We start from the raw sequence: 25,224 nt of genomic DNA on the forward strand, positions 1-25,224 counted from the left end.
TGTTTGAAGTTGGATGCTCTTTGATCTGAACTTTAGCTCACATTAAACAGACAGAGGCGGCTCATGCCTCGTGCTCTCTCATTGGTTATGTACATGAAGAACACACATTCATTCACTTGACTCAACCCATTTATTGAATATAGTGTACAGTTACAGAATGCACCAAGCGCCAGATAATAATAATAATAATAATAATAAAGTAATAAAATTATTGTTCACATTAGGGATTACTTTATGATAAAGAAAATAAGAATCCCATGTACAGTCATAGACCCACGCGTTTTGCTTCTTAAACAGCATGATGAAAGGCCTATACTCCTAAAGCATTCATTTCTCACCTCAGATGAACACTATGATTTTCTCAGCATTATAGATGTACATGCCATTCTGTAGGTGTTCAAGTTTTGTTTTTTTTCTGTTGTGTACCACTTTTCAAACGACACAACAAAGGTAGGCTCAAGGAGTGTTCTTGTATCAGTCAGTTGAAAAACTGCGCAGGAATTTCTTTTTGAAGTAGGCTACACACGTTTGGTGATGCAAATAAAGGCAGGTATTTCACTGCACCAAAAGAATTAGCAGCCTCAACCCCCCCACACATCTAATGGCATGGAGCCACGCAAACATCCAGTTCATGTAATCTAGCACTTCTATAACATAAAACATATTGCCAGGTTATTCAGTATTATTTTTTTTATGTAAAGCTGTGCTTTTTTATATTGCAGGTAATAAAACACAAATATATCTTTCTATCTATATATAGTACTGTAGTTTTCAGACATATAAACAGAAGCAGCACCATTTTCAATAAAGATTAGCAATTTGCCTGTACAGCTCTGAGACGGTAACAAACAGAGGGGACAGAGAGAGAAATACAAGTGTGTGAGTGTGTGTACTGCTGTTGATTATGTTTGTTGACCAGAAGGGGGCCTGTGTAGGAGTGAGTGTTCATGCTGTGCCTGGATGTGTCCTTGAATGTGTGTGTGTGTGTGTGTGTTCACGCGTATGAAAAAGAGACAGCCTAGTGTTCTCTTTACTGTATTTCTGTTAAATTTCTATATTGACACCCTTGTCATTGAACTACAAGAGATTGCTCCAATATAGTGCCACATGATAATACAGAATTTTATACCACACGGTTAAAATTTGTACTTTTCATTCACTGTCAAATTGTCATTATCATGTTTTGGTAAACAGGGAGCAGTATGTATAGTGTGAGTTTGTAAGGTGTGAGGACAAAATGTCCTAAAATTTCTCAGCTTTCTACAAAAAAGAAAGCGTAGTAAAGGCCACACGAACATTTCAGTCAAGTGTGTGAATTTTAACACATTATACTGAACTGAATGCACATAGTCCAATTATAATAATGAACTGCATTGTATAACCTCTACAGATTCATAATTTATCTCTGCACATATTTACTTTTGCACAGATCAGTAATACATGATCAGCAATAATATAAAGTATAAAATCTGCCTAGACTTAGTAGTTTATAGGCTTATAGGACCACAGCCATGTCTTAATGCTTTAGCACCAACTATAATAATAATAATAATAATAATAATAATAATAATAATCCTAAGGAATTATTCTTTGTTGTCATTAGTTATCACAATTCAGGGGCTGTTAGGTGTTAAATAACATTTTCTAAACCTTGAAAATTATTAGAATTAAAATGAGGGTAATGTATTTGATCATATTTATGAAGTTAAGAAAATGTAGAAATGCTAACTCTAACCTTGACCAGCAGAGGCCAGTTACAATTGTTTCATATAATCCATTAATTCATCTTCAGTATCTTTAGTAATCTTGGGTCACGTTGGTACAAGGCAAAGTACGCCCTGGATGGGATGTTAGGCAGCGTACACATGCCTTGGGTAGTTTAGAATGACTGATCTAACCACTAGCATGCTTTGGGTAACCTCAGAGCATGCAAACACCAAACAGACCCAAGATCAGGTTCAAACCAGGGACACTGAACCTACAAGAAGGCAATGCTACTCACTGTGCTCTTTCATATACATTTTACTTGCGCACATTGCTTTGAGTTTGCATGTTGATTTTCCTCTTCTATCTGATGTTTTGACCAATGATTAAATGATGTAGATTAGAGGAGGAATAAGAGGCAAGTCTGAACTTTGTGTCATAATAGATGTGTTGTGGCTTTTTTTTTTTTTTTTTTACATTTTTAACATATAGTGCAATGTTCTCAAAACTGCACCTAAATATCTGCCTTTATGGGACTACAAATAAAAGTGTACGTTAGGTTTCTGCTCTACTGATGCCTCTGCTTGTCATAAAGTAAAACAGTTTAATTCAACCAGCTGTTACTAGCAGCAAAGCTTATAAAAAAAAAAGCACTCCTAAAACCAACCCAGGATGTCACATAAACAACTGAGAACTGAATATCAGTGGAAATCTTATTCATCTCCTTGTTTGTGTGTGTGTGTGTGTGTGTGTGTGTGTGTGTGTGTGTTATGTTGGTATTCAGCAGACGGAGCCTGAAGGGTCTGACTCTCCAAGTGTGTAGAAATCAGGAATGGGCAGTCCAGTGTGAAGAGTCACCTAAACACACACACACACACACACACACACACACACACACACACACACACATGTTGGCATTTAAAGAGGATATTTAATAGAAGCAATGGAGGCTCTTTTATAACTTTCGAGCTTATAAATTTTCATCAGTTTATCATCAGTCAGTACATTGTGTTACTGGTGTATACTGTATGTGTTGGTTAGACATTACGGCTGTTTTGCGTTACCTGAACGTTGCGGTTGAGGCTAATGGCAGGGAAGTAAAGACCTTCCAATGAGTCGAACGCCACAGGACCTTGTTGCTCATCATTGATAAGAAACAACAGAATCCCCCGAGTGAAATCCAAGAGAACACCCACTGTAGCTCCCTTACCAATCCCTCCATCCGTCCTGAGAGAGGAAGACAGACTAATCTAATCACGCATCAATCCCATAAAAAGAAATTCATATGCACAATAACATTTGTGAGTATAATTTACCATCAATAATTAGACTTTTCTGTTCTTATTAATTATGTATCAGAGACAAAAAAAGATGTATTTAAATACAAATTAATGCTAACTAATTAAACATTATATTTTAATTATAAATTATAAATTATATTACTTATTAAAGTTTTAGGGACTGGATCACAAATAGAGATGTAATGAGCAGACAGTATCCTTCATAGATACTACAATATATACATGCTGATACACATGTACTGTATAGTTTCTTCCTTGCACAGTATATCACTATACACAGTATTAGGATGGGAATCACCAGTGACCACCCAATAAATTATTGTCATGATACCGAGGTGTCTTTTTAAATAAATATCCTGATTCGATATTACATTTTTAAACAGATTTTGCTAAAATTTTAAGACCTTGACCCTTAAAAAAGTTGAGACATAACTCAAAAGTTTTAGACCGTAGCATTGTTCAACAGCAACAACAGTTTAACAACTACTACTATATACTGTATATTATCAGAAGATGCAGGTTCATTGAATGATAAAATCAGAAAGGTTAAAAAGCCGAACAAAGTCAGAACCATACTTATGAAAGGTTTAGAATTGAACAGAACAGAAATGACTTTCCACTAATGATTAGTACTGTATGTGTGCTGGACACTGAGTGTAATTGATTTGTAACCAGGGACTGTAAACGAGGATATACGGTAGGCCATGAGAGAAATTAGGTGATGTGGTTTGTAGCAGATTAGCTGAGTATTTCGGGAACATTGAAAGAAAGGATGATATTTATTTATATCCTTTTCAAGTAAGGCCAGTGGTGACAGGACACATTACTACGTAGTGCACTATTATGTAGTATACATGTACCGTAAACAGGTCACAAACTGGGATTCAATGTCTTTGTGTTTCAGGCACAAAAGTGTAGCTTACTGGTAATATTTAAAACCAAGTACAGCTTCTTTAGATGTCATATAACTAATAATAAAACATTATAAGTGAGTTCAAAATAAAAATAAAGTAACAATTAAATAAAGTAAAAATAAAATCCTCTAATGTGAAAATGTATGAATAATTTAGGTTAAACTAAATAGTCTCAAATGATTTGGCAATTTATCCATGAATGTAAAAATGATGTAAAAAGGATTCTGTAAAAGGATTATTAATAATTAAATAGTGCAGGCTGATGTTAAATCTTTAAAGTAACTAAAATCTGGCACCTTGCTCCACTATAGACATACTGTAAGATACACATATCCTTTCTGTACCTGTTCGTATGGGAGTTGTTGTGCATGAACCAGGAGCGATTGTTGTCCACATACATGGCCCAGGCTTTATCATCCTTTCCCAACATTACGTCTTTCAGCACGTCACCCCGGGCGACCCCAAACGCAGGGTCCGGGTGGTTGTCATAGCGATCTATGGTCATTTCCCAGTAATGCACACCACGGGAGAATGGTGTGTTGCCCATAACGACGCGGTCGTCGTAACTATTACACGTGACTGTGAGGTTGTCGTTAGACAGTATGATGTCTGGATGGGCTGACGCAGGGTCAAAGGTAAACCAGGCAACTGCAGAAAGAATTCAGACAGACACACAAACACAGAACATTCATTACTCTATGTGTCGGTCACTGAGGTCCATGTTTACAGAATACTGTATGTTTACACTAGATGAGCTATTATGGATTTGGACGACTATTGTTAATGATCAGGACAGTCCAGTGCGACTTCACTTTCACACAAACAATCAGAAAACACATCGATAAACAAGAGCGATTGAAAACACAGGAGCAGAAGGGTACAGGTGGATATGGTTATAATAATGATGATGATGATGATGATGAAAAAAAAAAGTCGGGAGCAGACTGTGGTTAAGAGAACCATCCATACCTGTAGCTAGAGCGTTAATATCACATGAGGCAAGTCCAGCTAAGATGAGAGAGAGAAAGAGACGGAGAGAGGGAAGGGGAGAGGGTGAGTGAAAGGGGAGGGGTTGGAGTGAAAGTAAAAGAAAGAAAGGAAAAAGTAAAGAGTGATAGAAAGGAGGGTTGCTGAGAGAGCCGGACGTAAAGCAGCTGATCAGGAAAGCTGGATCTGTTCAGTAACACATCACTACATGCATACAACTGTCATAAAGCCTTTGTAATTACGTTAATTGGATAACATATTGGTTTAACAATTGCATTTTTCTATCCAGGTATAAGGTTGATTTTTTTCCCTTGGCCTTTGTTATTTTTTATCCTAGGGGTCGCTACATCAGGTCATTTGTTCCATAAGATCTGGCACAAGGTTTTATGCCGATACTCTTCCTGTTGCAACTCTCATATCTATTTAAACCGGCATTGGCTGGGTTAAATGGGGCTTAGAGTTAAGGATCTTGCCCAAAAACCCAACAGGGGCGACCCTGCAGTTAGGGGGCTTGAATGCTCTGATCAACAACCCAGAGCATCAACTGGCTGAGCCACAAGCATGCAGTGTTAACTACAGTATGAGACTGATTATTCCTTACACTAATGGGACAAAACAAATGACATGAGCTATTACCCTGCATTTGAAATCAAATTTAAACACATGGTGTCCATGATGTAGTCTCAGGTACTGCATCTATAATTCTAAATATGTTTTCCACTCTGTGTCCTATGGCGTCATTGTTTTGGGATATCCAGCAATTTTCTTTTACCGAAAAATAAAATATTTTAGACGTGCACTTTTACATGAAAATTGGTCTGCAAATAATCATGGAAAAGGTTAAATGTGAAAGTAAACCATAATCTCAAAAATAATTACATGCTAGTTGACCAGAATGCGACTCAAAGGAGTTACTGGGACATTGTACTGTACAGTATATCACTCAGAAGTCTATAACAGGGATAATTAGGAAGGAGGCATTTGATAAATTCATATACAGTAAGTGGTTGAGAAGTAAATGCCACTAAGTCCTTTCATTAATTAAATGTCACGTCCATGTGAACATGCGCTTGTAAGTTGAAGAAATAAATGATGTAGAGCCTAAAAGTTAGCTGGGAATGCATTCTGATGCCCCAGGTTCAGAAGGTAAAAGAGGTTACGCGTTGCTTGTCTGACGTTTTCCATGACTGTAATTAGCAGATGTCAGTTCTTTAAACAGACAACAACAAAGCATGAATTCTTTTCATGAGTCTTTTGTTTGATGGACAGCCTGCAAAACGTACAATGAATATTTATTCTAGGCGGTTCTTTGAAACGCTACTGACAGGGCATGTTCTGGACTATAAAGGAATACTTTCTTCCCAAAAGGCTCACATGAATAAAGATGAACATTAGCTATTAGGAACCACAAGCTCGTTTGCATCATTCTAAATGACCCTAAATGACTACATTAGTCTAAATCATTAATTTCGAGTGTTTTGGGGAAAGTGGATCTTCTATAAATAAAGGCTTTACAACAGCAGTTTTTCAAACTGTATCTTATATAATCAACAGCAGTATTAGGAACAAAAAAATCCACATTTTCAGCCTTTTGATTCCTGAACACCAACTACTTACTGAACACCATCCAGCTTCCGTACTTATCAAGAGCCAAGCGTATCTAATGGGAAAGTGAGTGCTGGTGTGTGCAGAAGCACAGGTGCACAGAAGAACATGTGACGACACTTACTCTCAGAGGTCTGCATGACGAGGGTTTTGCTGTACTGCCCCACTCCGCTGGAGTTAAAGGCTTTGACGCGGGATTTATACGTGCTGTTGAAGTGAAGCCCGTCCACTGTGCAGATCGTCTCTGGGCCAACGTACACTTCCTGTGGGATGAGATCACATTATGTACTGTGGGATATTCCCATCTATATGTATGATATGTCCCTTAGGGCTCACACTATGGACGGAATTAAGGCTCTTTTGGAGACAAAGTTATCATGTGTAATGGAGTAAAGGACAAGCACTTAGAGTTCCACAGTCATCCTTTGTAAAAATGGAGCAGAAATCAGAACACAAGGACCTGGCTGCCTAAAAAAGAGCCTTGGCCTGTTTAGAAAGGGAGCATGTGTGTGTGTCTGTGTGTGTCTGTGGCAGCCTACTAAAAGTATATAAATAGAATACTGCAGTGAGCCAACATGTGTATTACACAGAATAGAAAAATAAAAAAAATAAAATAAATAAAAAAAAATATATATATATATATAATTCTAATTATATTCAGGTGTAGGCAGCACATGTGTGTATGGGGGCAGACGGCCTGGGAGGAATGTGTGCGGGCGTAAAACACTCACTCTGAATTGCCCTCCGTTGCCATCATCCAGCTCCAGTACGTAGCCTTCGACAGCGATGGTGGAGAGAGGAGGCTGTTTCCATGACAGAGTGGCACTGTTGGTCTGACTACAACACTCCTCCAGCTGCAGGATCGGAGCTGCAGGTACTACACACACACACACACACACACACACACACACACACACAAAACATGTATCAGTGTACGTATACATACCCACACTTAAATATACAAAGATATAAGAAACACACACACACACACACACACACACACACACACACACACACACATATTTCATGATAATTAGTACCCTTCATTTGTACGAAGTCAAGCTGGTGGATGGTTTGTAATAAAGGGCTGCTGTCCAGTGTCAGGTCAAAGTCACTGGTCATACGCGGCGTGAGTGTGCCCTTCCCCCACTGACTCTCAGTCATATGCACCCTACGAATCAGGGCATCAGAGATCTACACACACATACACACACACACACAAAAATACAATTAGGCAAAGTTCATCATCAAATCAGATGCCACTGTCTTCAAATTAGATGCCATTGTGTTTTTCTGATAACACTGTTCTATGATGAAGTTCCAATCGTTAATTTTATACTCAGTTATAATTTTAAGCCTACTGAGCTGAGAAATTTCATACTTTTAGAAATGTTGTAGAATTTGGAAATAAAATAGATTTGGGAATTTGATGAACTCTGATAAACATAATAAATATGTACCTCTGCCAAGACATTGTGAGGCTAGGGCATCTTTTTGATCTGCAGTTTGTTCCATACAGTATGCATGAAGGCGAGCACTAACTTCTGTATACATGAGCTAAAAGATTACTAGAGTAGATGCCATCCCACCCACCGCTTCCTCTAAATGAAAAAAAATTATAATAATAATATAATTAAAAAAAAACTTGCACCGTCAATGGTATAAATAGCATGCTGACACTATTATCGCAGAAAGGTCACCCAAAAAAATGAAGCTCCATTACAGCCTGATCACAGGGAAATTATTCCTGTGGTATTTTTCGAAGCTGCAGTGTCTTGTGAACTTCAGCTCCTGAATACAGTGTGATGTGTGCAATCTTTAAAATAATGTTTTGTGTATGAGGATCTTGTGCAGGTGAAGGCTAGGTGACCTGCAGGAAGCCGCTGGGGTCATTTTCTTTGATGACCTCAAGACAATATTCCATCAGCCCTGTCGTCTGCCGCAACTTTACAGTGCAGTGGGAGATCTGATCACGTACCACCTGATAGATAGATAGATAGATAGATAGATAGATAGATAGATAGATAGATAGATAGATAGATAAAATGAATAAAATGGCAGATACATGCAGGGAAAGAAAAACACTCAAAGTAGATATTGCATGCACTTGGTAATTACCCTCTTGGTAATTTTTTCTCTCTCGCCCTCTTCCCCTGCCTCCCACACATACACAGAAACACACACATAGAATCTAAAGCCACTAGATTTATCAGAATCACTCTGTGTAAGTCTGTTTCTTTCCCCTGCTGTCAGTGGTGCTGAGGCTGAGTTGCTAAGCAACAGAAGGAAAGGCTATTTGCATCCTCTGTGAGCAAGCAACATGAATGTTTTTCTTTTGTATGTCTATGTGTGTGTGTGTGTGTGTGTGTGTGTGTGTGTGTGTGTGTGTGTGTTTGTGTGTGTTTGTGACTGTATGCATGGATGAAAACCATTTCTTTTAAAATAAACATGAGGATGTCCTGAGAATAATAGTGGATTGCTTGCATCTTGATAGAAATCGTGACTTCCAGCTGGCACCAAACTAGCTGTGTGTGTAAGTGTGTGTGAAGCTCTTTCCTCTCACTTGAACCTCTATACAATCCTAGAAACCCAACATTTTGGTCACCATAGCAACAGAGCCATGGCTCCATGGAGACCAGAGGCAATCTCAGGCCTGCTTCTTTATAGTTCGGAAAATCTCAGGCCTTCTACTGCCTCTGGTCTCCAAACAAAACACTATCTCTGTCATCATAACATGAAATCACAATGGCAGGTGTACTACCCTGTCTGATCCTGGTTTCAGGTGTAATAAGGTCACATTTTGCATGAAAAAAAGTGTTATGTTAATGTATGAAACTGGCATAGGAGTCTAAAGGTGCACTTCATGCATCAAGCTCATATAAAATGTTCTTGTCTCCATCAGACCTACGCATTAAAGAGAGGAAAACATAAGAGCAAAAACATAAAGAGAGCTGCTTATATTTTGATTGATGTACTAAATTCAGGGAAAATTAAAGTCAGCAAGGTTAGTGCTTCATTTTGTTTGCCTCCTAAATCAGGTGTAATTTAGCGCTCTGTGTTGCTCAGAGCAGTGTGGGCTGGGTTGCCATTTACTCAAGTTTACAGCAGAACTGGTATCCTTAAGTTACCAACAACGGGCAAATTATTTATGAGCAAGTGTTCTTTTGCAGTTTTTGTAGGCAAATCTGCCAACCTCGCTCAGAGCACCCGGAAAACTTTACCTGTCTTTAAAATGGCCATATTCAGTCGCATTTACTACAGTTTAGCTGCACTCTTTATATAAAAAGCTAGCGATTCTATACACAGCATTCTCTTTTCATTAGGGTTAAATAGATATTATTTGATTTAATCAGGGTTAGGCGGCACAGAGGTGTAGGCATTAGCACTCTGGCCTTGAACCTCCAGGGTTGAGGGTTCGATTCCTGCCTCGGGTACAGTATGTGTGCCTGGAGTTTGCATGTTCTTCCCGTTTTTGGTGGGTTTCCTCTGGATACTCCAATTTCCTTCCCCAGTCCAAAGACATGCAGATTAGACTAATCGGTGTTCCTAAATTGCCTGTAGTGTGCCCCCCCCCCCACCATGTATACAGGATGAAGCGGTTTAGAAGATGAATGAATGAATTAATTACAGTTTTAATGACATGTCATTATATCTATTAACTGCAATAATGCTTTGCAATTTTAACTTTCCTGTAGGCTTGTGTTTTTCCTCCATTTTACAGCAGATTTTAAACTGCGATTTGTGCCTCACTTAGTAGACACATCACAGTTCACATGATGAGCAACTTGCTATCTTGGCAAATTGAAAATTACTGTCAGACACATCGAGTGCACATTTTTCAGCTGCATAAAGTCACGTACATCTGGCCTAAAGTATTCCACCCACCCAGAACAGAAGGCGCAGCAAAATAAAACACATCACACACAGAGCAAAGACAAAATGAAACATCTCACAAGAATAAAATGACTGCAGCAATAATGATAATCATTTCAGCGCATTGGAACACAACATCTCGCTATAATATATTATCAAAACTAAAATATGAACATCTGTAGCTGGTTATCATCAACAACATTTGGGATCAGAGTTTCTTCAAGGCACACTTTTTATATGATGCAAAGTTTGTGTTTATCTGTTATTGTGTTTACCATGAGTTTGTGTTCGTGCTCTTTGGTGACTCTGGCCAGTAACTGAGCTTTTCGGCGGTTCAGAGCATCAATCAGCGCGTCGCACTGAGCCACCAAGCACGCTTCGAACTCAACTCCATTCTCCTGCAGATCACACACACACACACACAGGTCAAACATTTGTTTCTCTCCCCCAAGTCCATCTCCCTCGTCACTCTTTTCCTCTCTCACACCAAATTGTTTGTGTTACCTGGATGTGCTGCACCATGTTTCTAAGCTGAACAAGAAACTCTTTGGCTTCAGTGGCTCGATCAGACAGGATGTTCAGCGCCTGAGAGAGCTGCCCCTAGAGAGAGACAGACAAATAGAGTGATGTTGGATAAATCTGTTCATGTGAAAAAGCACTAAGACCAAAATTCATACTCACAGTTATTCATGCTTTTAATTAGTCACTTCTTCAAATATCAAACAGAATTCATGAACCATAATTGCAAATGCAGCCTGGCTGAGTAAGAGTTTTTTAATGGAATATTTTAATTGAAACAGTAACGTTTACTACAGTGGAATAAATACCAATGTTTTAATTTCAGAACTTTCAACCTCCTGGTTACACACTGTGCTAAATAAAAGATCAAGAAAAGTAGGTAACAGAGTACAGAATAATTATTAGACTCTAAGAAGTAAAAAAATCTTGATTTTAAAAGTATAAAATAACAGAACAATACAACTAATTTGTTTCTGGATAAATAATTGCAATAGTGATTATGATTACAAAATAATAAACACACAAAACTGTTTCAATAATGTCAGAAAATAGCAGCTACTGTAACAGACAAAGAGACTACAAATGAAGTACAAATGAAAAGGAAAAGCTCTCTTTTATGTGTATGTGTGTATTTGTAGAGGAGCAGCTCATGGGTGAGTGAACAGGAAACAGAGCACATGAGACTCGAGTGACCCCCTAGTTTCCTGAGTGTGGGAAGCTAAAGGACTGATGTGAAATGCAAACATCCCATCAATGCTATGTCACAGAATGAGAGAGATTCCCCATTCAAACGCTCTTTCCCTCGCACACACAGACACACATCTGTACACATACAGTAAAAGGCACACATACCAAGTCACCATATGCTCCAGACATTAGAAACCCTGGGAAGGATTTCCTACTTCACAACGACCCCTTTATATCACTGATCTGTCACAAAATGAATTTTAACTAAAAAGTAAAACATAAATCACCTTCAAGTTATAAATGATGATATGAGTGGTGTTCACGTCAAACCATGACTTATAATAGTGCAGACTAACAGAACACAATTATGAGCACAATTATTAACTACCTTCATTTCTCTATTTAATCCTCTGCTATACTAACACACCCATTCCAGTTAGTCACCAGTGCTTTGATATCATCAGGGTAGAAAGTTTATTCTGTGATCAGACATACAATCTGCGGCACAAATGGCTAGAAACCTTTTATCTCAAAGAATGACTAGAGAATTAGGAACCACGCCCAACAGTGGCAGCTTGATAGTGCTTAGATTTAAACTCATAACCTTCAGTAGTGTGATTGCTAGAGCAGAACATTATCTATTTGGCCACAACTGTATTTCTGCCATACGCAGTATAAACTTCGTTTTAATAGCAGTGGAAAACGATCACAACAGCTGAGGTAAATCTTTAAAACTGTAAAATGCTAAATGCTTTTGTAGACATTTTTAACTTTTTACTAGTTATTTTTTAAATGCAACTGTTTTGCTAATAATGTTTAGTCTATATAGTGGGGCATATATACTGTATTATAAGGCATATCATGCATTCTGGAAATCGCTTTATGCATCCGAATGATCTTGTCACAAGCCCACGCCCTCTTTCACATCCATATAAATTTCAAACTGGAATGTGAAATCAAAGGCTGCTCACTCACTCATCTTCTATACCGCTTTATCCTGTATTCAGGGTCACGGGGACCTGGAGCCTATCCCAGGAGGCTTAGGCGATTAGGCAGGGTAAACCCTGGACAGGGTGCCAAACCATAACAGGGCACACACATACACACACTCACACACCCATTCATACACTACGGGCAATTTGGAAACGCCAATTTAACTTACCTGCATATCTTTGGACTTTGGGAGGAAACCAGATTACCCGGAGGAAACCCACCAAGCACGGGGAGAACATGCAAACTCCATGCACACAGAGATGGGAATCGAGCCTGGCCGGGAATCGAACCCAGACCCTGGAGGTGCAAGGCGACAGTGCTAACCACTACATCACTCAACGGCTGCTGTTAAAGTTTTTTTTTTTTAACACCAAAGTTAAAAAGATGTACATCCACAATGTGTGACCTAGTCTGTCAAAACCTACCTAAAGTTACTTTTTGGTGATTCTCCATGAAAAAATATGTAAAATTAGTTTAGGGAGAAAACAGTCAGTCAAAATATAAAAAGTCATGCATGAAAAGATTAACCAAAAGAAATAGATTTGTATTCAAATATAGTAAATACATAAACACAATGACGACATAATACAATAAAATAAATATCTAATAAAAAATATGGGTCATGATCCCACTTTGGAATTCTTTTATAGCTAACCACTGTATTCCAATCTAAAGAGAGCTAAAATGCTATTTAAATCATTTAAACTAAACTCAGTTCACCACATGGTTGTTTTCTTTTTCAGAAAACCAGGCCAAACTTTGAGAACTCTCCCGCTGAGAACAGCCTGCCAACAATGTACCGTTATAGCCTACACAGTTTACTCTTTTGTGGATAAACTATTACGACAGCTTCCCCTACAGTAGGTACTAAAATACGCCCATGTAATAAAATCAAATCAATATCAAATTACAACCTTTCCACTATGACCTTGTGACCTCTTTTTTTTTATAGGATCATGGGGTGGGTGGGTGTGTGCTTGTGTTGCTGCATCAGCACTCGGTTGTTGCACATTGCAGGAAGACGCGATGATTATATCCCTCAGGTACCGTTAGTTGCTGCTGATGGCAGCAATAAAACTGTCACTTCTGTAGGAGTCATTTTGTCATCATCTCTCATTGTTTCATTATGTGGGGGGAGAGAGGGTGTGCAACTCGTGAAAGTGAGTGAAGGGGTGAACATGCTGTGCATAAATACTTCCCTGCAGTGCAATTAGGCTCATTTAATCCTGTTCCTTTTATTTCGGTGCTGAGGATAAAGCTTTCGTAGCCAGTGGGAAGATGACAGAATCTGTCAGAGCTGAAGAGTTTTGCATGTTGCCTTAGCCAACAAACACTCAACCAAGTACAGCACCTCTACCCCACTCTAACCAATCACTTCTTACAATAACAATCCTATTGTGAAGTAACTTTTTTTTTATTTCATCCAAACTTGAAAATATTTGAGAAAATCTGAGAATGTGCTATAGCTAGCTTTCCCAGCTAGAGTAAATGCTAGTAACGCTAGATAAAACAGCTATAATGCTGTATTAAAGCTATTTATGATAAGTTCATAAGAGCTATGTCAAAAAAACATATAGTTTATGTGTTTGTAGCATGGACAGGTTTTTAATGCTAAGAATGACTAACAGGACAGAACGCATTATACATTAATTAACCATATGTATTACATCACCATTTTTGTTTAAAATCTGTCACTGTGAATAAATATTGCATCACCTTTGGCTCACAATTTGCCACTGCCAAAATTGGACCTTATGCTTAAAAAAAAAATCTTTAAAGATTACTTCAATGAAAACAGTAACAGAGAGTAACAATACCAAGCCTTCAAATCTGAACACCATTAAAATCTGAACACCACTCAGATTTCTCACTTCCTTGTGGAAATATGTGCTGGTCTAGCAGTATCCAAGCAGCATATTGCAGGCCTGAGGCAATAGTAAAGCTTCAATCTGTTTTGAATTAAAGAGCCAAATTTGCATTTTTAAATTGTGTGCGGAGGGGGCGGTACACTAAATAATGCCCTAGATTAATTTTATAATTCTGGATTTTTCCATTTAACCATGAAGTGGAATAGTGTAGGTCATCAATCAATCAAAGGTCGTTACCTAGTGAAAAAATAATGTTCCTAAGTTGTGATAACACTATAATACTGAATTACAGAAATAATCAAAATTTTAATCTTGAGGAAGATTGTTAAAAAAATTACATTGCTTTTATTTTGACATTTCGTTTATTTTCTTGCAATCATTGTAATGTACTGAGAATAATGTACCATTTAGTATTCAAACATATTTATTTATGTTACCAGCAAATAACGGAGCATGTGATCATATTAAAATGCTTGGAAATATTTACTTAGTATCTTAAAAATATTTAGAAAAGTAAACAAATACTTAAACTATTGGCAAACTCTACACAACCTCCTGACAATAAATTGTAGCTTTAGAAAATTTCGAACTTTTATGCCATTAATTGACCTTGCATAATTATCAATAAACCCTTGGGATAGTATTTTTTTTTTTTTTTTGTGCAAAGCTTCCACTTAAACGCACCAACAGAGAGAGATGAAATTGTCTATCATTTATGAACTTTCATCTCAAATGCTGCACCTGCTTGGCAGTCTGAACACAAATAATGTGCTCATGTACACACAAATACTGTACACTTACATTTGCATGACCTTATACTGCAACACAGAACAAAATCAGCAACACTGAGCCATCATGGAGTCTCTGGTGAGAACAGGAGCAGGATCAGTGCATCTGTGTGGGAGGTTTCTATTTTAAAAGCTCAGACCAATCTACTTCCTCTCAAAATGGCTGTTAAATCAGGTGTGAAGCAGAGGATAATGCTCAATATGTATGTTAGGTGTGTCCTATGCTTTGCACGGAGGTGGTTGTTCCTGGCCCCGCAGTCATTCTCCAGATGTCCCAGTAGAGCACTGTCACAGAACATGGAAAGTGATGAGATGGAGTTAAAACAGCAAAATGACTGAAAGAGATAGAGCAGCTCCCTAGCCATTCCCTCTAGGTGGTGAGAACGCTATTTTCTTCCCTTTGTCTTCTCCATCTCTTCTTTTTGTGTCGCTCTGTCCAGCACCTGGGGGTGCTTAAATCTGACCTGATTATTCCAAGCAGTCCTCAAATAACACCAAATATGCTCTCTGACATACAAAATGCAACAGGATGGGGTGATGCTGGGAAAAGTGAACCTATATTAAAGCAAAAATACAATCTCTTGCTCATCATTTAAAATATTGGACTTTATTAAAGTAAATACGAAGAAGGTTCATAGCACTCTGTTGGGTTGCACTATACTCTATGTGCTTGATTTACTAATTGAGTAAATGTTGCATGTATAAAAACCTGTGCAAACTTATAATACACACAATACAGATGGTTTATGAACAGGTTTTAGTGTCTCCTAGTGTTTCTATAAACAAAAGTAAAAGTGGTTTTAGTATTTTTTTATGACTATTGGATTATCTAAACATACAGGACCTCGTCAACACAAACAGATTAATTTAGGGCTGCCGGTGTGTTCCCTACCCCGTGAAGGAACATCAGGAACAAAAACTGAACATGCCATGTAGGCCATAAGAACCCATGGTGTCAAAAACCATTTAAATATTCTAAAAGGTTCCTTATTCAGTGATACCCTTGACTTTAACTCATGAAGTCCCTAAAGGGACATCTAATGAACATCCTGATGCAGTTGCATGCCAGTCTGTGATTATTATGTACACATGGTGGTGTGCCTGAGTAACATACAGTACTGTATGTGGTATAACTAGCTAATGTTGCTGAAAGGAGATTTCATCCTATTTAAAAATTCCACATGATCTAATAACATCTCACATATCATATTTAACCTGTTCTAAATGCATTTCTTGAACAAAGAAAATACAGCTGTGACCCATGTTACATAGTGCTTTTAAGTCTAAAACCGCATACACCTACCCTGAAACTGTTGAACAAAATGTCATGTGACATTTTCCAAATGTGTTTCATGTGGTCTATTTGGATTATGTTATACTGTATCTCCCACAATTTCCCTTGAAACTGGGTCTGGGCTCTTATGGGTTAATATGATTGAACTGCAGGTATAACTTTTACATGAGCATTTTTGTCATTTGGTCATAAAACAAAAAATAAAAAACGATTTTATTAGTTTCTAAACCATTTTTTACTTAATAGTACTATAGCAAAGTTGATTTCATATCTCGCATTTCTACATTTTTAATGCCAACAGCAATTTTAATGCCACATTCACACATTTTTAATGCCAACAGAAAGTAAAAATATCCCCCTTACAATGCCTTTATGAACAGAACGCTCAGTTATGTCTGCACATTTAATCTTCGCATTCATACTGATCACACAGTGCGACCCTCATCTTGTTAGACATAATCAGTGCCAATGCCTCTTAATATTTCTTTGAACAGTCACTAATTTTATAGTTTAGTTACGGTTTAGTTAAAAAAAACAGTCAAACAGTGTTTTTTTCTTTTTCTTTTTTAAAGCTGGTTGTTCTGATTCAGTAAAAAAGTGAAGTACTGGCAAAAGCTCTGCAGTATTTCAGAAGAGATGCACTTAAAGCCAAAAAGATGAATGGAAAAGCAGTCTTCGCTAAACTAATTAATTCAACTTAGATTAATAATTCAATTAAAATTAAATTGATGTTTTACAACACTTACAACACATAAATTGAAAGTGCTGTACATACTTTAAGAGCTACAATATAAGTAGTGTCAGATCAAATAAGGGAACTGTAGTGTCTTTGACTTACATTTCTAAGACACTACAATTTTTCCTTTTTGTGTGCCTTTTGTGTCTTATTTAAGTGACAAAGTTCATCCATCCTGAACTGAACAACATTTTCAACTCATTCTAACTAAAGTAAAAATAAGACGCACATGCATACACCTACACTGAAATTAAAACCAACACAAGAGATCACGATCTCTACTACAGTACAGTACTTAATAGATAAACTGCTACATTATTACACTTCGTATAGCCTGCTTTATTTATATGCTCGCTGATTGTGAAAGCTCTACAGGCTTTCACTCTGTGACTATCACTTGCTGGCATCCACAACCTCTAGAATAAATTAGACTCTGCTCATAATTGCTCTGTCATTTGGAGTCTCCCCTCCCTGTCACTGTTTTAAAAATGCAAAAAAAAAGTGAATTTTTTCAGAAAAGGATACTGGTCTGGATCATTGCTCACTTATACTGTACATGTAAAAGACCTCGACAGCCCTCACACTTACTCCAGCTTATTGTAGCCACGAGAATCTGATACATCACCACGACAACAAGACCCGCAGACAAAGGATTCCATTGTAGGTATGTGCATACATGCACAAAGACACGCACTCAGAAATGCCCACCAAAGTGACAGAGTAACAGCTGTGTAACCCCATGTTTTTATCAGAGATTTCATCTCACTTTAAAGGCTTAGGTTTCCCGGCCATATAAATTACACACCACATAAACCAATAGACAACACATGAACCAATGAAAAAAAGAACACTATGAAAAGAACCCTTGTATTTCCTTCTAGCATATTTGTTATGTTATACAACAGTTAGTTCAGACCACGTAATTTGATTGGACGAGAGCTATTCCATCATTTTTGATAGGGAGCGTAACATCACTGGAAGGTTTATCAATATGTATAATTCAGACTCTTCACAGGTGTTCTAATAACCATAAACCACTGAGCAAGGGCACTACTTGGTATGTGGAACAATGGATTGTTAACCTTACACAGCACACTGGCTTTTACACTTTTTGGGATTCAACCTCAGAAGAGCTGAGGCTATTCTAAATTTGATTAAGTGTAGACATAAAGCAAAACTTACAAGATTTTGAGGACTGTCCACCACCTCCATACTGTAGTTTATTTTCATCGCCTTTTGGCTACATAGTACCAGGAAGAATTTAACATTACATTTAAAACTGTTAATCACTTTACTAACGGTCGCTAACTGTCAGACGCAGGCTCAACAACCAGCTCCCCCATTGCTGTTAGTTAGCTCTGCCATGTGTGGCAGGATATGTAGGGTCAGGGGTAGCTCAGTGGTTAAGGCATTGGACTACAGTTCAGAAGGTCCCAGGTTTAAATCCCACGGCCACCAAGTTGCCATTGTTGAGAACTTGAGCAAGGCTCTTAACCCTCAACTGCTCAGATGTATAATGAGGTAAGTCACTCTGGATAAGAGTGTCTGCCAAATGCCTAAGTGAATCGATATGTGTTGGCAGAGCAAAATAACCAGTTAAACAAACATCATAAAAAATAACACACTCAAGGTCCTGCTGTTGTTCTGAATATCAGCATGGCTGTGATATCTTTCCTCATTCCTACGGTGGCATTACAGCAATGTGAATATTCAGTACAACAACATGACCTTGAGTGTGATATTGCTTAAGCCAACAATACCTATATGTGTAAACCACTATAGGTACCACATACAAACCACTAAAAAGTCTGATTTGAGGGGCCCCTTTAATTTATTCCTAACATATACGTTACAGTCTACAACACCCAGTTGTGATGCATACACGCCTGCTCAGTAAGGAAACCTTGCAGTGCTTCTAAATCTGTTCTCTTTACCTCCTACACAGTGTCATACGTTTGGCTTAAAGCAAGAGTATTTCCACTCAGGCACACATTATGTCTTTTTAATGGATTTCCTCCTGATTCTCTATCTCTCCCAATTAAGATCCGCAAAAAAAAAAAACTGTCAAACATAGTTTATCTGTTAAAATCTTTCAGTGAGGAATAAGAAGCAGAAACAGAAATCATTTTGTCCATGAAATAGTGATTGTTCTTGTCAAATCCTTCAGCACCTTACTGAAAAGCATGGATCCTAGCTGCCACCACAACCTATGGCTCATCTAAAACTACACTACACTAACCACCATAATTTTACGCCTTTACAGATCATATTGCTTTTATTGACCCCATGTTTTAACAAACTATTACAGTAAGACCCCTCCGTATGAACATTTACATACGAGTTAGAAACTGTCAAAGATACGTAAATTGTCACGTTCATGCAGCACGCATCCCAGGATGTCCAGAGACAAAAGTGAAAATAATTGAGAAAATGGAGAAAGGTGAAAATGAGGTATAGCCAATTGTGTTAGCTATAGTGTATAGTGAATGTGGTAGTATCCTAGTACTGAGACAATGTTTGTTGGACTTATGAACAAATTGGACTTATGAAGGTGCTCTCTGAACAGAACTCATTCATATGTTTGGGACTTACTATGTAAAAAAATTTTTCATTAACTTCTGCATAAAGCAGTAATATTTACTTAACATTAATGAACCTTTCGTATGTCAGAAATCAACAGAAGGCCATTGGGAAGTAAAGGATTAACACCCTCCAAATGTGTATGTTTGGTCTTCAGGAACCAAAATGAGCACAAGACCCTTCATCCTACTGGCTCCTTCACTCTACTGGCTCCTTCACTCTACTGGCTCCTTCACTCTACTGGCTCCTTTGTTATGTTCAGTAGATGCTTAGCCATAAAGTAATCATGGGAATTTCATCCATCTGTCTGTGCTCACAGTCCAGACCAGTTTCCAAGGTTTGTGTTTGAACAGCAGCTTGTGATACCATGGAGCAGTACTCAAATAGTCAAATGGTCAAAAAGTCATAAACACATAAAGCCAAAATACTGCAAGTTATGGTGGAATTTACAGTCCAACTATGGTAATTCTGATGACAATAAAAATCAATGTGAAGTCGAGTTGAAGATAATTATCTTACATAACATCTCATGCCAAAGAGTTTTATTTATTTTACACAACAAAGATTTGCCATAGCTAAAAAAACAGAACATTTCATTTAATAAACTACCGTACCTTAGTAGTTATGTTTAATATTTTTAAACATCCATAAAAGTAGGTCCTGTTATCACAATCCCTCTTTTTTCTCGTTCAAAGATGATAAGTCCAAAAAATGCAGCATTCTATAGTATTATGAGAAGTCAAAAATCACTCAAACCTAAAAGTATACATGACAGAAGAGAGAGGATAGTGCTTTTTGCTTTAAGTGCCTTATACCACCCCTAATTTTGCGTGAGCAGCAGTTTAAAACGATTCAGACGACTAACTTCATGTGCCTTGGAGAAGGACGTGACAGCCATCACCATCTCTGTTTTTTTTAACATGCTTTAAATCTGTTTATGTGACGAATGTTGAGCGTGTCTGTTTAATACTAATGGACTGATAGGTTGTTATTGTTGAATTAAATATATTTTCCAGTCAGAACCTCTCTATAACCTACTATGATACAAACATTAACACCTTCTGACTAATTACATTTGAGCACTTATAATTATCAGTGCTGTAATATTTAAAACAAGCTTCCATTCTATCATCCAGTATATGTTGACATGGGCATGTTGCCTTGTACTACACTATTACCTTTTTAACAAAAAAAAAAACATGAAGTCCAACTACTCCATTGTTGTTAATAGCATTATTAGGTAACATGACTCGCCTTTGTAGTTCAACCCACTGCTTTGTGACTGATGTTTGCAGCCCCCCTATCTTCTAGTGCTGCATTCAAAAACTATCATACTCTTGTTACACACCAGCAGGTGGATATTTATTTATGTATTATTTTACTGGTGTACAGCACTGGCTCAATAAATGCTCGCTTTTGCTGTTCCAGTCATTTTGGAACAGCATCTCTAACTATAAGTATAGTGTATGTGCAGGATGAATGTCCATTTAAATTTGTGAGAATTGGAGATGTGAGGGTTTCCCCTCTCCCCTCACCTTTCCTCCTCGTATACACACATTAAAAGAACATTCATTCACTGCTGCCTACCAAAAACACACACATGCCTTTAATATCACCATGGAAACAAAACCACACATTCCTTTAACATTTCCATGGAGATGCACAGATGCATTAGGGAACAGGTAGAACACCCAAATAATTATTTACTTCCACAATACCAGCTGAAAGACTCTGGGGTAAAAGAGTACTCCCTAAACCTACTGAGTAGAAATACTTCACTTTCAACCTGAATGTACTGTAGTCTAGTCTGTGATTTGAGTGTACTAAATCAGTCACAAGATATTTATAGAGGATAAGTGATGCATCCTTTTCCAGTTTTCTGTCCAGCCTGAATCACAGTCTGCTCCCTTTAGTTTGTGCTTTGAATTTTAACCAGAACACAGCTACCACCACTGTTCCTCTCTGCCATCATTCTGTCATAATTTATTAAATGGTCTGAACGCAGGGTCACCATGACTCATAGTCGTCTTTGTAAAAATAATTCATTTGTGTGTTTAAAGAATTCCGCATGCATCATATGATAACATAAATGGTGTAGGGGTTAATACCACTTAATTGTCAGATAAACTATGGCATTTAGATGGTCATCAATCAGCACTTTAAAGAATCCTAGATAGCTGAAATGGTACATCAAACATGGATTCTAAAATAAGTATAGTATACTTATGAATGCACTTTTGTAATCCTTTTTTTATTTCACATGTATTAAATCTTACCATCTATCTATCAATCCATCTATCTACAGTATCAATCAAATCTTTGGTACTGTATGCAGGTAAATGCCATCCCACTCTCTCACCTTGTGCAGCTTCCACATGGCCCCCAGTGCCTTGACCTCATGCGTGGAATGCTTGCCTTCTTCGAGGCACTGGTAACACACGGGTGTTTTGCACTGCACACAGTACATACTTAGGTTCTCCAGTTCATGCTCAGTGCAGGTGGAAGTTTTGCGCGGGCTCGCGCGTCTGCTGATGCGCCCCTGTGCCGGGGGCACGAGCCGGTGTTTGGCGAGCGGGCCCCGCGGCGGGTGGCAGCGCAGGCGGCACGGGTCGCAGTAAAACACGTCGCACTGCTCGCACATGGCTGTGGCTTCCCGTGGGCTTTTCTCGCACAGCTGGCAGCGCAGAGCAGCCGCTTTGCTCTGTTGGTAGCGGTCCACCACGGCTTCGAGCACCCGGTTCTTGGGGAAGCCGCGCAGGCCACGCTCGTCCAGGGTCAGGCTGCGGTGGCACTGCGGGCATGTCAGACAGGCGTTGCGCGGAATCGGCGGTGTGCCCAAAGGCTGCGGGAGCAGCTGGTGCTGAGGTTGCGGCGGGGGAACAGCAGCAGGAGGGAACACACGCACTCCATTTGGTGACTTCTGGCACGGGGTGGTGGGTGCGCTCGCGAAGCCGCCGTAAGAACCGTAGCCGCTGTCTGACTCACTGTACAGGCTCATCTTGTCCAGGTCTAGGTAGTCATAATCGGACGGCGCTGTGCCGGAGGCGCGGCCGCCCTGCGGAGATTCAGCGTCCGGCGTTTGCACCAAGATGTTTCGAGCGCAGGCCAGGCAAAGGTTGTGTGAGCAGGGCAAGATGATCGGCTCGCGGAAAAATGAGCCACACACCGGACACTTGAGCTCCTCTTCCATCTCTTCCATTGTGAACAGCTTGGATTTGTTAGAAGCAGGAAAGGGAAAAAACAAGCACTCCGGTTACGCACAAGCGCCTCAGTGTGTTATCCTTTTCAGTATGCAGGCGCGCGGCTCGAGGAGCAGCTATTTATACAGGGGGCGGAGTCAGAGAGAAGCGGCATCCGCAGCACCATTCGACAGTTAACCTGCCAATTTCAGATTTATAACTAGAGAGTGACTAGGTACTGCACTCTGTGTCAGCACACTATCCAAACACTAAAGGGAAGAAAAGGGCTACGTTCACATTAGGTAGCCTGAATTGACTAATTTCCGATTTTTTTCTTCACTTTAATGTGACAGATTAGATTTTTTTTTTAGGGCTGTATGAATGCACAAATCGGATGTTTTTCAGATAGCATCCGAGTCACCTGGCTACGTTCATCTTACCACCCTGGAAAGACTCAGGCTGTGTTCACGTTATAAGCCTAAAATAAAAGGTCAGATCAGATTTACGGTTCAGATTCAGTGACTTTAGCCTAAATTCCATTTTTTTTATACCCTAATGTGACACAGATGCAGATTTTTTTTCCTGATCTGATCAGAGTCATTTTCGTATGTGGTCTTTAATTGAATACATATACAATACACTGTAATGCGACTTGAATGAGAATGGGCAGATCAGAGTTCATGTGACTTTTTTGACTCCATGTAGAACCCAAGAGGGTTCCCCTTTCAGAAAGGATTCCATGTAGAATCCCTTTAGAAAATAAGAGTCATTAACCACCAGAACCATTGAGAAGCCCCTTTCTCTAAAGAGTATGGTAACTATGGCAACCTGTATCAGCTTACTATTTCAGTCTTCATTTAAAAAAAGCTAAATGTTCTCTGATTTCTCTCTCTGAATTAACTCTTAGAGGCACTGTCTATATCCTTCTACAAAACTGTGTTCTGTGTGAGAGAGGGTTCATATATTAACACTAAAAGAAATGTAACTATTAAAAACTATTCAATAAATAAATAAAAAAAGAGAAAATTTTCCCATAACTGCACCAAGCATAAAAGGTGCAGTTAAGGACCAACATTTCCACTCATATGACACATCCATCAACAATCAGTAGCACTTTCAGCTAAATTTAGCAAAATTTATGACAAATTGTTCTCACTTTAACGAATAATGTAACGCTTGGAGAAGACTTTGCAAGATTATTAAGTGAGATGCTGATAAGGCTATTGTGCTGACAGTAGTTAATATATGCTGTTAATGACTCCATGCACTTCTGAAGGACACGCAACTTAATCAGTTACAGTCTGTAAGTTTGTTCATGACATTCCTCATTAAACAATTTGAATGAACAGATGGTAGGGTTAGGCACATGAATTCCATTATAATATTAAAGCTGTATTTGCATCTAGGATGACTCAGCTGCAAACACATTTCGTAGAGGCCTTTTCAGTTTCTGGTAACATGTCTGACAGATCTTGCAACTCTTAAAACTGTTACAGGCTACTTAAACAGTAACAAAGATTAACAAATTTTATAAAATCTATATTAAATTATGAAATAAAATATATGTTACAATACTTTCATAACAATATAAAATGCTAAAACAAACCTTTCAAGGTACAAATGCATGGAACTGGGGTGACACTATTAAAGTACCTATTACAAGGGAAAGTGACATTGGAACTTATTTTAGGCACATTGCTGTATGTTAAATGACAATTTTACATTGTTTTGCCCTTGGATCAAAAATATCCATGCACAATATATATATATATATCTTTTTTTTTTACAATGTTCAGTCTCAAACCCATATTTTACTGAGAGTCTCCCACTTTTTTATTTATGAAAGAAATCCTAGAAAGCAACACATTTGTGTGATTTATAGTTACTGTTCTCCCTTGTCTAGTCTCACTTTACAGGTGGCAGCTTTTTGCATAATTGTAAAGGGTTTTTAAAATACAAGGCTGTCTTCTAGCAAGCGAGTAATTACTGGTTCAGTGTTGCAAGCCTTCAGACCCAGACTTGTACTTTCCTAGTGCAGCGGCATCAAGCAAATTAAAAGAGTGTGACAGAATGTGAGGTTTCTTTTTATAGGATTTATAAGTTTTACTCACTAGCAAATGCATAGTATGTATTAATTTAAGTTAATACATTCATCTGATATTATACTGCATACAATTACTGCATACATTTACATTT

At 38.3% G+C, this 25,224-nt stretch overlaps 1 protein-coding gene across 4 annotated transcripts; it reads right to left on the reverse strand.

Moving 5' to 3' along the window:
• Positions 1–179: 179 nt before the first annotated feature.
• On the reverse strand, positions 180–23,121 carry trim9 (tripartite motif containing 9). Of its 4 annotated transcripts, none has more exons than XM_053503091.1 (11): positions 22,209–23,121; positions 10,889–10,984; positions 10,660–10,782; positions 8,382–8,492; positions 7,552–7,705; positions 7,243–7,388; positions 6,636–6,774; positions 4,889–4,927; positions 4,264–4,567; positions 2,769–2,931; positions 180–2,562 (listed from the first exon to the last, which is right to left on the reverse strand). In XM_053503091.1, exons 1-11 carry the CDS (start codon positions 23,046–23,048, stop codon positions 2,485–2,487), a joined length of 2,193 nt encoding a protein of 730 aa, XP_053359066.1. In that variant the 5' UTR covers positions 23,049–23,121; the 3' UTR covers positions 180–2,484. The 4 variants fall into 4 exon arrangements, with proteins under 4 accessions (XP_053359066.1, XP_053359065.1, XP_053359068.1 ...); XM_053503090.1 differs by having other exon boundaries at positions 2,769–2,949; XM_053503093.1 differs by lacking the exon at positions 4,889–4,927.
• Positions 23,122–25,224: the final 2,103 nt, after the last annotated feature.

The sequence above is a fragment of the Clarias gariepinus genome, chromosome 8 (assembly GCF_024256425.1).
Source record: "Clarias gariepinus isolate MV-2021 ecotype Netherlands chromosome 8, CGAR_prim_01v2, whole genome shotgun sequence".
Classification (NCBI taxonomy): domain Eukaryota; kingdom Metazoa; phylum Chordata; class Actinopteri; order Siluriformes; family Clariidae; genus Clarias; species Clarias gariepinus.